Genomic DNA, 17,648 nt, shown 5'->3' with positions numbered 1-17,648 from the left:
TACAATAGACAAATTTGGCATGATTCCATTTGTTCTTCTTAGAGGTGTTTCTGTTACAGGATCGTTTATAGGACAATTTCAAATGGACACAAACAGCATCCAACCGCCCTTTGTATCCTTTTTCCCGCTGCATGCAAATCTAAGCTGCAAACATTACAGAGTACATTTTAATGTTTTAACTCTCTATAGTCCATAGTTTGCAGATGTCTGTTCCGATCTTCTCACTGATGGTACCGGAAATCTGTGGAGACACAGTGGATCAGTACAACACCAGACATGGTCTGCTTACCATGTACTAAACCTTAGATATCAAATAACCTTTATTACACAACATTAATAATCACTGAATAAACCTTGAATATTACACTATAATACTAGGGAACCTTTCATGTAAGTGTGCAGTGAGTAAGTATTGGGGAAATGGGAAAAGACGCTAGTTAGCGTTCAGCGACTATGTGTTTTGTGGAGTACATTATGGTGCATGTCTTGCAGGGATAATTAGTTTATATGTTTTAGCGACTGTCTGTATTTATGTGTTGAGGACTCTTAACTTCTTTCTATTGCGTGGGAATCGCACAACGCTAAATAATAGCATCGCCGTATGTAGTTATAGTGGCGAGTTTCACTAAAATGGCGCGGGGCAGCCAGTCACAAAATGGCGTCTCATCGCCATTCGCAAAATGGCGTTGCGCAGATCTAATTTTAAACCGATCCTGTCTCAGCCAATTATCCGGCTTCAACAGTGCAGTGGATTGCTTGCTGGGACGGCAGGCTCCCTAAGCCTCCGGGCCCCATAGCAAGCACACTCCCTATAGTTACATCACTGAAAACAAGCGAGCCGCCCCAGCTTCGCACGGGAGCAATTTAATCTCGCCACAACCCTCAGCATCTCATACTAACTACTAACCTATGCTATGTCACCACAGTCCCTTGCATCTCACCACAGCCCCCCTGCTTCTTACTCCCGCTCCCTGCAATGCATCTTAGCCTTCTGCTTCTCACTATTGCCCCCTGCAATTCACCACAGCATCCTATATTTCACCATAGCCCCTTGCATCTCACATCTTGCGACTCATTCATTCAATGGTTATATGATTGTGAATGGCACCATTATTTGCTATTTCCGGTCATTTGTTATGATGACTACACGTACAGTATCTGTTTTTAAATACACTGTGGAATGTCGCATGAATTTTGTTATATTTTTTATTAATCAAATATTTGTTCAGCTAAAACATGACATATCTATCGCTTTAAGGGTATGATTGCATACTCTCAAACAAGGTTCATATTTTGTGTCTCATCCATTTTTTATATCGTTGGATATCGTTGAATTAAATAGCTAGGAAGTGTCTGTGACTGAGAGATACTTACTCCTTACGTATCCCACTGGGGAAAATGTGCTTTCTCTCTGACTAAAGAGTATCTTTTTATTACTTATTATATATTCGCCTCATTCACTAGTAAGTAGGGGTCAATTGTGGACTCACTGATATTTAATATTTAGTAAATCATATTCTGAAAATAATATTTTAATATAATCATAATTTCTTATTGAAAGTACTTTTCTGATTGACGGCTGTATTCAATTTGGAGCAAAAAGCCATTATTCGCGTGTTTTTGGCGAAAACTTTTCGCCGCTGACGTCATTTTCACCTGTTTTGATTTTACTCCGTATTCAATTTGGAAGACTATCCACCTAGGCAGAAAGTCAATGCAATATAATAGGCGGAAAGGTTTCGCCTATGAATACCAGGCGGAAAAAAGTGCAGAATTGGGGTTTCGGGGTGCAACGTTGCGGGAACCCCCGTGCAGCCTTCAGACAGTCCCCCAAAGGTAAACTGTGTCAAAAATGTAAAAAAAAAAAACTTAAGGACACCCCAAAAAAATCACTTTGAATTTGGGGGTGAAAAAAAAAAAGTTGGTGGACAAAGTTAAAAACTAGCGAACTTGACTCTGGGAGGGTCCCCAGGTATGCCCCAAGTGTTGTTTCATTGCAGGTGCTTGCAGCAGGTGGATTTTTCACGATTTTTTTTCAACTTCACTTTAGCAACTTTAAAATATGCTGACCCCCATATTCAAGTACCCCAAATTTTCTGGGATAAGTTATTTTCTGCAAAAAAAACCCCAGAATACTATCTTCTGTATTTCCTGAGTTTTCTCACTGTGGGGACATCACGCTGCAGAGGGAGCACTTCACGGTGGAGGAGTGGTGGCCAGAGTCTGCCTGCAGGTTCAGCATAGAGTTGGATATCGGACAGTCACTAACCATCAATGTTTTGGATCTGATGGTAGTGTTTTTACCATTTTAAGGTGGTGATCCGATGTTTGCCACCATCAAATGGAAATCATTCAATGGTGTTCCAATGGTTGTTTGTTTTTATTAAATTCCTGATAGCTATGCCTCCCCTGGCCCCTTCCTGGCTACTGTATCTGCATCAGGGCATCTTCATTGGTTTGTTGAAGGCTGTCTCTCACTCTCTGTCTGCCTCAGACGTGACCCTGCTCAATCCCTGACTCTCTTCCCCTCTTTAGGCTGCTGCTAAGCAACAAGGCACATTGCTATCTCTGATTGGCTCAGTTTCAGATGTTCTCTTGCTGTTTCAGCACAATGTTCAGCTCCTAAACAGACATACAGCTTGGTGCAAGATGTTTTTCTGTGACTTGCTTCACTAAAATCGTGACTGTTCGGCTTTCGGCTCCCTATGTTCACAGATGAATGGTTCATACACCCCCTTGACCAATGCTGTATAGAATAGTGAAAACCCCATCAAAATCAGTCCAGTGGTTCAAGAAATTAGCCCGAACAAACAGGCAGACTCCTAAATCGGGGACTGTATATATATATATATATATATATATATATATATATAAATATATATATAGAGAGAGAGAGAGAGAGAGAGAGAGAGAGATGTGCGGGAGGTATGGATGGAGAAGTTATGTCTCTGTGGGTATCAGAGCAAAGTTATGGAATGAAAACGGTTTGGACTATATTTTGACTCACTATAGTTTACACCTAGACATTTTCTCCACCAATTTTTGTAACCCCTAGGCCCTGATCTCATAACGTTGTGGTATTCAACAGTGGGAAATAGATAGATAATTGAGATGTTACATTTACATGAAATTGTGTTACATATGACAAAGTTTACCTTTAACACAAAATGATTGTCATACTAACCTCGAAATACCAGAATAATGTATGCTGTCATATAAACTTTCTCACCCTCAACAAAAATTTTTATCTAAATGTTACTATCAAAATAAGAACAAAGCTGGTGTGTATACGAGTGGTACTATGAGCAGGTTATATTTAATTTGGAATTACTGTTGGTACAGAACACCAAATATCACATGCCTTACTGTTACCTATGGGACCATAATATTACCTAATGGTACAGTGACAATGACGTGATCGGCCACAAAGGTGTTTCCATCCTCACACTGCACCTGCACAGGATACACATGAGAGTCGCTGCCTTGGAAGGATCCATTCCAGTGAATGCTCCTCACTGCTTTGTTCAGTAACACAGTGTCATTGGGTAGCTGGGCTTTAATGTGGTCCACAAGACTTTCATAGCCCCTACAAGTAGAAAAGAACTGTAAGACACAGAACTACAGGGAGAGAGACAATAAAGCAGTAAGAAATGCAGCTAATTTTGACAGAAATTTTAGAGACATTGTATATAATAAAATATAAAGCAAACAAATTGGAGAGAGCAGTAACAGAATAATACTTCAAAGTATCTCTCACATTACTCTACAGGAAGTGCAATTGATGCCATCATCAATGACAGACACAGTGGAAGACAAGGAAAATACATAATAAACTGCTCAATATTGTAATGCAAGAGAAATATGTCTTTCCCTAAACGCTGTTTCAACATGCGCACATTTCAATGTGCCTTTATATAGCAAATGTTGTAAAATGCTGTTTCACAGACAACAATGTAACACTGACAATTAGGGCCTGATTCTGAGTCAGATGTAGCTGTGTCTGCGCCTTTTGGCAGTTGCACATCTGCGACATCTGAGCGGATGAATGCGCAAGGACTGAGACACACACTGACAGTGTCTATAAACGCTGTAATACAGCTTGTTGAGTATTTAGACGCCACCATCAGTTGCACCATCGAAGCTTGCACCAGGCCTACAGTAGGTGCAGATTTTCCATCTGAGTATGGCCTCCAATGTGAATGATAGAGCATTTGTGTACCACTTCAGAGGCATGCTTGCGATACTCCCATAACGCCCATAAGATGGACCATTTTTGTGTGTCATGGCTCTGGAACGCTCAGCACATTTCTGATATAGCACATCTCAATTGCAACAGTGCCCTTGTGCGTACTCACAGCGTAAAACATGCAAGTTTTTCAGGTTTTTTTGCGCATGCACAGTAGCAAAAAAATCGCTCAGTTCCATGAACATCGGCATTGCACCCGACCCTTAGTCCCAAGCACATCTGTAACCCAATACAATGGCAGGAAAGCTTATTACACAACAAATCGTGTAGACTTTCTCCCTCATTTGTTGCTAATCATTGTGTTCTTTTATTATTTAAGATACTTACTTAGGAAAGGTGCAATCCAGCCCTGGAAACGATATATACTCCCCAAAGGAACAAAGTGCCACATGGTCCATACTGTGGGCTCCACTGATGCAACTCTCCTTATCGAGCAGACCCTTCAATAAAGCCATATTAGTTCCAACCAATGCTTTATCCCAATCTTGTGAGCTACGGGCAATCTCTTGTCGTATGAAACCTCCCACACTGGCATCTGGATCACAGTCACTTTTTGAGACATTTTGTGCTTTGTCCAGCCAAGATGAGTATAAATCCATGATGCTCAGGGACACTTCTGGGCTAATCTGTTTTCCAGAGCTACTGTAAATAACTGAATTGGCAGAGTGATGATATCCTACATTTACTTTCTGGTTCTCCTCGAGCATGGCATCCGGGCCTAAAAGACCAAACTGGGCTGACAGCTGGAAGATGGGATTCTCTGGAGATGGTCCATGGATCCACTGTGCACCGATCTCAGCCAGGCCTTTTGCTGTGAGATAAAATAATGACTTTTACTATTTCTTGCATTACAATAATTACAATAACCATGGTCTAAACTATTTATTAAAGATATTTAAGATCAATTACATTTACAAGTTAATTAACAAGTGTAGTACAGTAAATTACTTTTCTCAATTTTACTTGTTAATCACATTTCCCTCTATATCGCAATGTTATATTCATGCTATCAGATGTGGGTGATGTAACAGAACATCTGAGATCGCCTGGAAGAAAGAGGGACCTTTTTGTCCATATAGGAGGGGGTGAAAACGTCAGGTCTAGGCATTATTGCTCCTTCTGGTGGCTGACTCCTCCACTGGAAGTAGCCACTTTACTGTAGGTGCCTCCATTTTCCTCCTCTCTCATCCTCCTCCAAGTCTTTGCCCTCCCATCCAACACTACGCCAGAGTTGCCGACTTGTAGCTCCCTCCTTCAGTGAGGGAGCTGTCGGGCATTCTCAGCAGGGGGGCGTGTTCCATCAAAAGGGGGCGTGACCCGGACCATGACTAGTCAATGGGGGCGGAGCATGGGTTTGACAACTCGATCGCGTCATCGCGGCCCCGCCTCCTCTTCACAATGCCAAGATAAATGGCAGTGTAAAGCAGGGGGCGGGGCCATGATGATGCGAACCGCTGCCAGGGAAAATACTGTATTCGCGGGGGGAGCCAGATGGATCGCCGGGGACCGGGAGACTTACCTACCTTTCCGGGGGACCGGGAGCGGCACCCGATTTTCGGGAGGCTCCCGACCAAACCGGGAGGGTAGGTAAGTATGCACTACCCCCCCTTGTCAGCACCCACAGAGTCTTCAATTCTCCATCATTTCCAAAAGAGACTTCAATTCCCTAATCCCTTCCATTAGGTAGACAGAGGAGATTCCTACGGCATTCTAAAGATAAGGTACGTGTGTTTAGGAGCTTAGCGGGCGGTTATAATGAATATTCTGTGTTTGTTAGTTATAATATACTGTGGGGCACTGGTGTGTGCATAAAGGGTTACTATACTGTGGGATACTGATTTGTGTGTATAAAGCAGTAATATATTGTAGAGTGTTTTGTGTTTGTACATAAAGGGTTAACTTGGAGACATTGTGTGTGTGTGTGTTTGTGTAAAAGAGTTAATATATTATGGGGACTGTTGTGTGTAAAAATACATACTTTTGTTGACATTCTGGTGTTGACATAACATACCGCATCACTGTACTGTGGGCACTGTTATGTGTGCATAAAGGGTTAATATACTGTGGGGACTGTTGTATTTGTTAAGGGTATATATACTGTGGGGACTGTTGTGTATGGCTGTCAGGCGGTGATGTTTTTTTTTTTTAGACCGGCTCCTTCCCTGTCCATCCCCTTCCCTGATTGGCCTGTTGCCTGATATTCCCCATCGATGGTTCCCCATCAATGGTTTCATGCCATCAGTGTTAAGCACCGATAGCACTATCGATGGTTAACCAATCAATGCCATCCCTACAAAGGAGCAGCTCGATTAGGGCCTGATTCTGAGTCGTACGCACTACAGTGTTGGCAGATGTGAAGCAGTGTTGGCAGCAGTGGAGCAGTGTTGGCAGCAGTGGAGCAGTGTTCTTTTATGGTGCATGCATCTAAGGGCCTGATTCAGCAAGGAACGCAGTTGCTAATATGCACGCAATCGGCTGATTGTTGCGTACTACGCATGCGTGAACTATCCATTGCAATCGGGACTGTGGGCCTCATTCAGCAAGAATCGTAATTGCAAAGCTGCACGCAGGCTATAGATATATGATGTATGCACGCAGGCAGCTTTGCAATTGCAATCCTTGCAGATATGGTAATGTAGCAAGAAGCATCATGCCTCCTGTGCATTACTTATCTGAGCTGCGTTTGATGGAGATAAAGTGAAGAAAGATAAAGTACCAACCAATCAGCTCCTGTCATTTTTCAAACACAACCTGTGACATGGCAGATAAGAGCTGATTACCTGAGTTTCTATGATTAAGCGCATTTGTGGGTGTGGAGGTGACACTCTCCTCCTGTTCTTGTGTCCTGCTCCGACTTTTACATATTAATGGGGGGGACAGCCAGTACTCCTGTATCGGGCCAGACAGCTGAGGCCCGGCAGCAGGCAGTCAATTGATAAATCTTTGCAGTAATACAAAGCAGCGCAAGTTGCTAGTAGCGCTGGCCGAAGTTATATGAATGACTCATCACAGAGCTAAGCTGTGTGTGATGAGTCATTCATTAATTAACACAGCCAGCGCTAGCAGCACACCAACTAATGCTGTTAGATGATGGATTCCCCAGCAGAGCTGTGATTGATGTTGGAGCCTGGACTCCGTGGAGGTCAGGTGTCTTGTCAGGCACACACAGCCCAGGAAGAAGAATGTTGCAGACACACCATGGTAAGTACTACCTTCTCATTTCCTGTATTTGTAGCTCTATGTTCCCTCCCTACCACCTTGATGTCTGCCTGTCCCTGTCCCTCTTCCCATTCCCTCCCCACCCCATGAGTGCTCTGCTTATGCCTCCCATTCCACATACCATGTGTGCCATTGCCCCTTTCACATTTCCTATGTGTGCCTTTGCCCCCTTATACCCCCATGTGTGTCTCTGCCTGACACTACACTCCCCATGTGTCCCTCTACCCCCTTCTACCCCTATGTGTCTCTGCCTGACACTACACTCCCCATGTGTGCCTCTGCCCCCTTCTATCCCTATGTATCTCTGTCTGACACTACACTCCCCATGTGTGCCTCTGCCCCTTATGTGTCTCTACACTCCCCATGTGTGCCTCTGCCCATGTGTCTCTGCCTGACACTACACTGCCCATGTGTGCCTCTGCCCCCTTCTACCCTTATGTGTCTCTGCCTGACACTACACTCCCCATGTGTCCCTCTATCCCCTTCTACCCCTATGTGTCTCTGCCTGACACTAGACTCTCCATGTGTGCCTCTGCCCCTTCTATCCCTATGTGTCTCTGCCTGACACTACATCACCATGAGTCCCTCTGCCCCCTTCTACCCTCATGTGTGTCTCCGCCTGGCACTACACTGCCCATGTGTGCCTCTGCCCCCTTCTACCCTTATGTGTCTCTGCCTGACACCACACTCCCCATGTGTTCCTCTACCCCCTTCTACCCCTATGTGTCTCTGCCTGACACTACACTCCCCATGTGTGCCTCTGCCCCTTATGTGTCTCTGTCTGATACTACACTCCCCATGTGTGCCTCTGCCCCTTATGTGTCTCTACATTCCCCATGTGTGCCTCTGCCCATGTGTCTCTGCCTGACACTACACTCCCCATGTGTGCCTCTGCCCCCTTCTACCCCCATGTGTCTCTGCCTGACACTACACTCCCCATGTGTGCCTCTGCCCCTTCTACCCCTATGTGTCTCTGCCTGACACTACACTCCCCATGTGTGCCTCTGCCCCCTTCTACCCCTATGTGTCTCTGCCTGACACTACACTCCCCATGTGTGCCTCTGCCCCTTATACCCCCTTATGTGTCTCTGCCACTACACTCCCCATGTGTGCCTCTGCCCCTTCTACCGCCATGTGTCTCTGCCTGACACTACACTCCCCATGTGTGCTTCTGCCCCCTTCTACCCCATGTGTCTCTGCCTGACACTACACTCCCCATGTGTGCTTCTACCCCTATGTGTCTCTGCCACTACACTCCCCATGTGTGCCTCTGCCCCCTTCTAACCCTATGTGTCTCTGCCACTACAATCCCCATGTGTGCCTCTGCCCCCTTCTACCCCCATGTGTCTCTGCCTGACACTACACTCCCCATGTGTGCCTCTGCCCCTTCTATCCCTATGTGTCTCTGCCCCCTTCTACCCCTATGTGTCTCTGCCACTACACTCCCCATGTGTGCCTCTGCCCCTTTCTACCCCTATGTATCTCTGCCTGATACTACACTCCCCATGTGTGCCTCTGCCCCCTTCTACCCCTATGTGTCTCTGCCTGACACTACACTCCCCATGTGTGCCTCTGCCCCCTTCTATCCCTATGTATCTCTGTCTGACACTACACTCCCCATGTGTGCCTCTGCCCCTTATGTGTCTCTACACTCCCCATGTGTGCCTCTGCCCATGTGTCTCTGCCTGACACTACACTGCCCATGTGTGCCTCTGCCCCCTTCTACCCTTATGTGTCTCTGCCTGACACTACACTCCCCATGTGTCCCTCTATCCCCTTCTACCCCTATGTGTCTCTGCCTGACACTAGACTCTCCATGTGTGCCTCTGCCCCTTCTATCCCTATGTGTCTCTGCCTGACACTACATCACCATGAGTCCCTCTGCCCCCTTCTACCCTCATGTGTGTCTCCGCCTGGCACTACACTGCCCATGTGTGCCTCTGCCCCCTTCTACCCTTATGTGTCTCTGCCTGACACCACACTCCCCATGTGTTCCTCTACCCCCTTCTACCCCTATGTGTCTCTGCCTGACACTACACTCCCCATGTGTGCCTCTGCCCCTTATGTGTCTCTGTCTGATACTACACTCCCCATGTGTGCCTCTGCCCCTTATGTGTCTCTACATTCCCCATGTGTGCCTCTGCCCATGTGTCTCTGCCTGACACTACACTCCCCATGTGTGCCTCTGCCCCCTTCTACCCCCATGTGTCTCTGCCTGACACTACACTCCCCATGTGTGCCTCTGCCCCTTCTACCCCTATGTGTCTCTGCCTGACACTACACTCCCCATGTGTGCCTCTGCCCCCTTCTACCCCTATGTGTCTCTGCCTGACACTACACTCCCCATGTGTGCCTCTGCCCCTTATACCCCCTTATGTGTCTCTGCCACTACACTCCCCATGTGTGCCTCTGCCCCTTCTACCGCCATGTGTCTCTGCCTGACACTACACTCCCCATGTGTGCTTCTGCCCCCTTCTACCCCATGTGTCTCTGCCTGACACTACACTCCCCATGTGTGCTTCTACCCCTATGTGTCTCTGCCACTACACTCCCCATGTGTGCCTCTGCCCCCTTCTAACCCTATGTGTCTCTGCCACTACAATCCCCATGTGTGCCTCTGCCCCCTTCTACCCCCATGTGTCTCTGCCTGACACTACACTCCCCATGTGTGCCTCTGCCCCTTCTATCCCTATGTGTCTCTGCCCCTTCTACCCCTATGTGTCTCTGCCACTACACTCCCCATGTGTGCCTCTGCCCCTTTCTACCCCTATGTATCTCTGCCTGATACTACACTCCCCATGTGTGCCTCTGCCCCCTTCTACCCCTATGTGTCTCTGCCTGCCACTACACTCCCCATGTGTGCCTCTGCCCCTTCTACCCCATGTGTCTCTGCCACTACACTCCCCATGTGTGCCTCTGCCCCTTATACCCCTAAGTGTCTCTGCCTGATACTACACTCCCCATGTGTCCCTCTGCCCCCTTCTACCCCATGTGTGTCTGCCTCACACTACACTCCCCATGTGTGCCTCTGCCCCCTTCTACCCCTATGTGTCTCTGCTACTACACTCCCCATGTGTAACTCTGCCCCTTATACCCCTATGTGTCTCTGCCTGACACTACACTCCCCATGTGTGCCTCTGCCCCTTATACCCCTATGTGTCTCTGCATGACACTACACTCCCCATGTGTGCCTCTGCCCCCTTCTACCGCTATGTGTCTCTGCCTGACACTACACTCCCCATGTGTGCCTCTGCCCCTTATACCCCTATGTGTCTCTGCCTGACACTACACTCTCTATGTGTGCCTCTGCCCCTTATACCCCTATGTGTCTCTGCCACTACACTCCCCATGTGTGCCTCTGCCGTCTTCTACCCTCATGTGTCTCTGCCTGACACTACACTCCCCATGTGTGCTTCTACCCCTATGTGTCTCTGCCACTACAATCCCCATGTGCGCCTCTGCCCCCTTCTACCCCTATGTGTCTCTGCCACTACACTCCCCATGTGTGCCTCTGCCCCTTCTACCCCTCTGTGTATCTGCCTGACACTACACTCCCCATGTGTGCCTCTGCCCCCTTCTACCCTTATGTGTCTCTGCCTGACACTACACTCCCCATGTGTGCCTCTGCCCCTTATACCCCCATGTGTGTCTCTGCCACTATACTCCCCATGTGTGCCTCTGCCCCCCTTCTACCCCCATGTGTCTCTGCTTGACACTACACTCCCCATGTGTGCTTCTACCCCTATGTGTCTCTGCCACTACACTCCCCATGTGTGCCTCTGCCCCCTTCTACCCCTATGTGGCCCTGCCACTACACTCCCGATGTGTGCCTCTGCCCCTTCTACCCCCATGTGTCTCTGCCTGACACTACACTCCCCATGTATGCCTCTGCCCCTTCTATCCCTATGTGTCTCTGAATGACACTACATCACCATGAGTCCCTCTGCCCCCTTCTACCCTCATGTGTGTCTCCGCCTGGCACTACACTGCCCATGTGTGCCTCTGCCCCCTTCTACCCTTATGTGTCTCTGCCTGACACCACACTCCCCATGTGTTCCTCTACCCCCTTCTACCCCTATGTGTCTCTGCCTAACACTACACTCCCCATGTGTGCCTCTGCCCCTTAAGTGTCTCTGTCTGATACTACACTCCCCATGTGTGCCTCTGCCCCTTATGTGTCTCTACATTCCCCATGTGTGCCTCTGCCCATGTGTCTCTGCCTGACACTACACTCCCCATGTGTGCCTCTGCCCCCTTCTACCCCTATGTGTCTCTGCCTGACACTACACTCCCCATGTGTGCCTCTGCCCCTTATACCCCCTTATGTGTCTCTGCCACTACACTCCCCATGTGTGCCCTCTGCCCCCTTCTACCGCCATGTGTCTCTGCCTGACACTACACTCCCCATGTGTGCTTCTGCCCCCTTCTACCCCCATGTGTCTCTGCCTGACACTACACTCCCCATGTGTGCTTCTACCCCTATGTGTCTCTGCCACTACACTCCCCATGTGTGCCTCTGCCCCCTTCTAACCCTATGTGTCTCTGCCACTACAATCCCCATGTGTGCCTCTGCCCCCTTCTACCCCATGTGTCTCTGCCTGACACTACACTCCCCATGTGTGCCTCTGCCCCCTTCTACCCCTATGTGTCTCTGCCTGCCACTACACTCCCCATGTGTGCCTCTGCTCCTTCTACCCCTATGTGTCTCTGCCCCCTTCTACCCCTATGTGTCTCTGCCACTACACTCCCCATGTGTGCCTCTGCCCCTTTCTACCCCTATGTATCTCTGCCTGATACTACACTCCCCATGTGTGCCTCTTCCCCCTTCTACCCCTTTGTGTCTCTGCCTGACACTACACTCCCCATGTGTGCCTCTGCCCCCTTCTACCCCTATGTGTCTCTGCCTGCCACTACACTCCCCATGTGTGCCTCTGCCCCTTCTACCCCCATGTGTCTCTGCCACTACACTCCCCATGTGTGCCTCTGCCCCTTATACCCCTAAGTGTCTCTGCCTGATACTACACTCCCCATGTGTCCCTCTGCCCCCTTCTACCCCATGTGTGTCTGTGCCTCACACTACACTCCCCATGTGTGCCTCTGCCCCCTTCTACCCCTTTGTGTCTCTGCCACTACACTCCCCATGTGTACCTCTGCCCCTTATACACCTATGTGTCTCTGCCTGACACTACACTCCCCATGTGTGCCTCTGCCCCTTATACCCCTATGTGTCTCTGCCTGACACTACACTCCCCATGTGTGCCTCTGCCCCTTATACCCCTATGTGTCTCTGCCTGACACTACACTCTCTATGTGTGCCTCTGCCCCTTATACCCCCATGTGTCTCTGCCACTACACTCCCCATGTGTGCCTCTGCCGTCTTCTACCCCCATGTGTCTCTGCCTGACACTACACTCCCCATGTGTGCTTCTACCCCTATGTGTCTCTGCCACTACACTCCCCATGTGTGCCTCTGCCCCCTTCTACCCCTATGTGTCTCTGCCACTACACTCCCCATGTGTGCCTCTGCCCCTTCTACCCCTATGTGTATCTGCCTGACACTACTCTCCCCATGTGTGCCTCTGCCCCCTTCTACCCTTATGTGTCTCTGCCTGACACTACACTCCCCATGTGTGCCTCTGCCCCTTATACCCCCATGTGTGTCTCTGCCACTATACTCCCCATGTGTGCCTCTGCCCCCCTTCTACCCCCATGTGTCTCTGCTTGACACTACACTCCCCATGTGTGCTTCTACCCCTATGTGTCTCTGCCACTACACTCCCAATGTGTGCCTTTGCCCCCTTCTACCCCTATGTGGCTCTGCCACTACACTCCCGATGTGTGCCTCTGCCCCCTTCTACCCCCATATGTCTCTGCCTGACACTACACTCCCCATGTATGCCTCTGCCCCTTATACCCCTATGTGTCTCTGCCTGATACTACACTCCCCATGTGTCCCTCTGCCCCCTTCTACCCCATGTGTGTCTGTGCCTCACACTACACTCCCCATGTGTGCACTGCCCCCTTCTACCTCTATGTGTCTCTGCCACTACACTCCCCATGTGTCCCTCTGCCCCCTTCTACCTCTATGTGTCTCTGCCTGACACTACACTCCCCATGTGTGCCTCTGCCCCTTATACCCCTATGTGTCTCTGCCTGACACTACACTCTCTATGTGTGCCTCTGCCCCTTATACCCCTATGTTTCTCTGCCTGACACTACACTCCCCATGTATGCCTCCTGCCCTCTTCTACCCCCATGTGTCTCTGCCTGACACTACACTCCTCATGTGTGCTTCTGCCCCCTTCTACCCCCATGTGTCTCTGCCTGACACTACACTCACCATGTGTGCTTCTACCCCTATGTGTCTCTGCCACTACACTCCCCATGTGTGCCTCTGCCCCCTTCTACCCCTATGTGTCTGCCACTACACTCCCCATGTGTGCCTCTGCCCCTTCTACCCCTATGTATCTCTGCCTGACACTACACTCCCCATGTGTGCCTCTGCCCCCTTCTACCCCTATGTGTCTCTGCCTGACACTACACTCCCCATGTGTGTCTCTGCCCCTTATACCCCCATGTGTGTCTCTGCCACTACACTCCCCATGTGTGCCTCTGCCCCCTTCTACCCCATGTGTCTCTGCCTGACACTACACTCCCCATGTGTGCTTCTGCCCCCTTCTACCCCATGTGTCTCTGCCTGACACTACACTCCCCATGTGTGCCTCTGCCCCCTTCTACCCCTGTGTCTCTGCCTGCCACTACACTCCCCATGTGTGCCTCTACCCCTTCTACCCCCATGTGTCTCTGCCACTACACTCCCCATGTGTGCCTCTGCCCCTCATACCCCATGTGTCTCTGCCTGATACTACACTCCCCATGTGTCCCTCTGCCCCCTTCTACCCCATGTGTGTCTGTGCCTCACACTACACTCCCCATGTGTGCCTCTGCCCCCTTCTACCCCTATGTGTCTCTGCCACTACACTCCCCATGTGTACCTCTCCCCCTTATACCCCTATGTGTCTCTGCCTAACACTACACTCCCCATGTGTGCCTCTGCCCCTTATACCCCTATGTGTCTCTGCCACTACACTCCCCATGTGTGCCTCTGCCCTCTTCTACCCCCATGTGTCTCTGCCTGACACTACACTCCCCATGTGTGCTTCTACCCCTATGTGTCTCTGCCACTACACTCCCCATGTGTGCCTCTGCCCCCTTCTACCCCTATGTGTCTCTGCCACTACACTCCCCATGTGTGCCTCTGCCCCTTCTACCCCTATGTGTATCTGCCTGACACTACACTCCCCATGTGTGCCTCTTCCCCCTTCTACCCTTATGTGTCTCTGCCTGACACTACACTCCCCATGTGTGCCTCTGCCCCCTTCTACCCCTATGTGTCTCTGCCTGACACTACACTCCCCATGTGTGCCTCTGCTCCTTATACCCCCATGTGTGTCTCTGCCACTACACTCCCCATGTGTGCCTCTGCCCCCTTCTACCCCATGTGCCTCTGCCTGACACTACACTCCCCATGTGTGCTTCTGCCCCCTTCTACCCCCATGTGTCTCTGCCTGACACTACACTCCCCATGTGTGCCTCTGCCCCCTTCAACCCCTATGTGTCTCTGCCTGCCACTACACTCCCCATGTGTGCCTCTGCCCCCTTCTACCCCATGTGTCTCTGCCACTACACTCCCCATGTGTGCCTCTGCCCCCTTCTACCCTTATGTGTCTCTGCCACTACACTACCCATGTGTGCCTCTGCCCCCTTCTACCCCATGTGTCTCTGCCTGACACTATACTCCCCATGTGTGCCTCTGCCCCCTTCAACCCCTATGTGTCTCTGCCTGCCACTACCCTCCCCATGTGTGCCTCTGCCCCCTTCTACCCCATGTGTCTCTGCCACTACACTCCCCATGTGTGCCTCTGCCCCTTATACCCCTATGTGTTTCTGCCTGATACTACACTCCCCATGTGAGCCTCTGCCCCCTTCAACCCCTATGTGTCTCTGCCTGCCACTACACTCCCCATGTGTGCCTCTGCCCCTTCTACCCCATGTGTCTCTGCCGCTATACTCCCCATGTGTGCCTCTGCCCCCTTCTACCCTTATGTGTCTCTGCCACTACACTACCCATGTGTGCCTCTGCCCCCTTCTACTCCATGTGTCTCTGCCTGACACTACACTCCCCATGTGTGCCTCTGCCCCCTTCAACCCCTATGTGTCTCTGCCTGCCACTACACTCCCCATGTGTGCCTCTGCCCCCTTCTACCCCATGTGTCTCTGCCACTACACTCCCCATGTGTGCCTCTGCCCCTTATACCCCTATGTGTCTCTGCCTGATACTACACTCCCCATGTGAGCCTCTGCCCCCTTCTACCCCTATGTGTCTCTGCCTGACACTACACTCCCCATGTGTGCCTCTGCCCCCTTCTACCCCTATGTGTCTCTGCCTGCCACTACACTCCCCATGTGTGCCTCTGCCCCCTTCTACACCTATGTGTCCCCCATGTGTGCCTATGCACTCTTTCCATCCCTTTTGAGTGCCTCTGCCCCTCATCCACTCCACTTGTGTGCCACTGACCCCCGTCAGTTGCTTTCCTTCTCTGTGTCACATTCCAGGCCTGGCCAGTTTGTGGCTCTCCAGCTGTTGTGAAACTACAAGTCCCAGCATAACCTCCCACTGATCCAGCTGATCATCTAAAGAATGCTTGGACTTGTAGTTTCACAACAGCTGGAAAGTCACAGGTTGTTCAGGCCTGCATTATCCCTTCTTTCCCCCCATCCCATCTGTTCTCCTACTTTCTTCTCCTATCTGCCCTCACCATTCACTTTCCTCTTATGTCACACCTTTCTACCCCCTCATCTTCCACTTCTCCACTCTTTGTCCTTCCATCTTAATCTTTTGAATGTACTACATAGAACCATGGCCGTTGGCTGACGATCAGAAGACGTATGAATGAAGGGAAGTGCAACCAAGTTCAACAGCTCATAATTGAATCTAAGGATGGCAGGTAAGTACAATTCTCACTCAGCACTCTACGCTACACCTTTGCACCCTCCAGGCATGATCCACTTGTACTGGGCCCCATGATTCCTGATGGCGGCCCTGGTCATAATCACTGGTGCTGATGGTCCACTTGTACTACTATATAAATCTCCTCACACCAGGCCCATCACCCTCCACCCACCTTCTCCTCCTCTCCTTAACCCAACTTCAGGTCTTTCGCTATTGTTATTAAATTCCAAGTCACATGCATCAGCATCTTTATTGTTATGCTGTGGCAGACTAAATGAATGCTGAGATGCCCACTTGCAGCGACTTGTGGTGGTGCAGTTCCATCTTGTAGCGTGTTTAGATGCACCATCCAAACTTTCCCCTCTGGCAGGTGCAGTTTCTCCATCTGACCATGGCCTCCTGTGTGAGCTGTTCTGCGTCTTTGGATGCAGCTGCTTATAGCAACATGCCCGGGACACACCTACGTCTGCTCAGGCACCCCCATGTAACCCACCAAGAAAGCCCACCGACCATGCATCCAGTCTCTCAGGGCCATAGCTAGGATTTTTGTCACCCGGGGGAAGACAATAATTTGCCCCCCACCCAACCGGTAATTGCTGCATGGCAATGCCTCCTGCAGCATTGCCCCTATAGTAATGCCCCCTTTAGCAGTACACCTATAGTGATGCACCCTGAGGTATTGCCCCTGTAGTAGTGCCCCTACAGTAGTGCCCATATGGTAATTCCCCTGTAGTGCTGCTTACCCCCCCAAAAAAACCAACTTGCCTTAAACCCTGCCCCAACGTCCGCCGCCATCCGCCCGGCTGCTCCTCGGAACTATGGGAGAGATATCATGACGTCTCTCCCATAGTGCCCGTGAGGAGAGCCGGAAGCTAGAGTTCAGGAGAGAAGTCCAGCCTCCGGCTACCATGGCACTGCAGGGCAGGAGCCGGGCGGCCGCTGGTAATGAAATCTCAGCGGGCGTCCGGCTTAGCGCCCCTTTGCGGCACAGGAGGACACTGCAGGAGGACAGCCCCCTAGTTGCAGCCCTGAGTCTCTGAGCGCTAACAATCAGTTCGCGTGTGCACTGCGACTCTAACGCTAACACAGATAAAGAATAACGGCCAACTGCACAGGGCCGGTACTACAATTAGGCAGCTGCCTAAGGGGGCAGCACCTGATGGGGCAGCA

General features: G+C 50.2%; 1 protein-coding gene across 1 annotated transcript in view; it reads right to left on the bottom strand.

Moving 5' to 3' along the window:
• The window catches only part of LOC148521559 (peroxisomal N(1)-acetyl-spermine/spermidine oxidase-like), a 57,178-nt gene that overhangs the window by 37,267 nt on the left and 2,263 nt on the right, over nucleotides 1-17,648 (bottom strand). The window contains exons 2-3 of the mRNA XM_088474971.1: nucleotides 4,574-5,057; nucleotides 3,393-3,586 (exon numbers count right to left, since the gene is read on the bottom strand). Coding sequence (XP_088331097.1) covers nucleotides 3,393-3,586; nucleotides 4,574-5,057 — 678 coding nt within the window. The remainder of the gene's footprint in view (nucleotides 1-3,392; nucleotides 3,587-4,573; nucleotides 5,058-17,648) is intronic.

The sequence above is a fragment of the Taudactylus pleione genome, unplaced genomic scaffold (assembly GCF_031769625.1).
Source record: "Taudactylus pleione unplaced genomic scaffold, aTauple2 ptg000157l, whole genome shotgun sequence".
In the NCBI taxonomy this organism is placed as follows: domain Eukaryota; kingdom Metazoa; phylum Chordata; class Amphibia; order Anura; family Myobatrachidae; genus Taudactylus; species Taudactylus pleione.
This window is presented reverse-complemented; position numbering and strand designations above follow the sequence as displayed.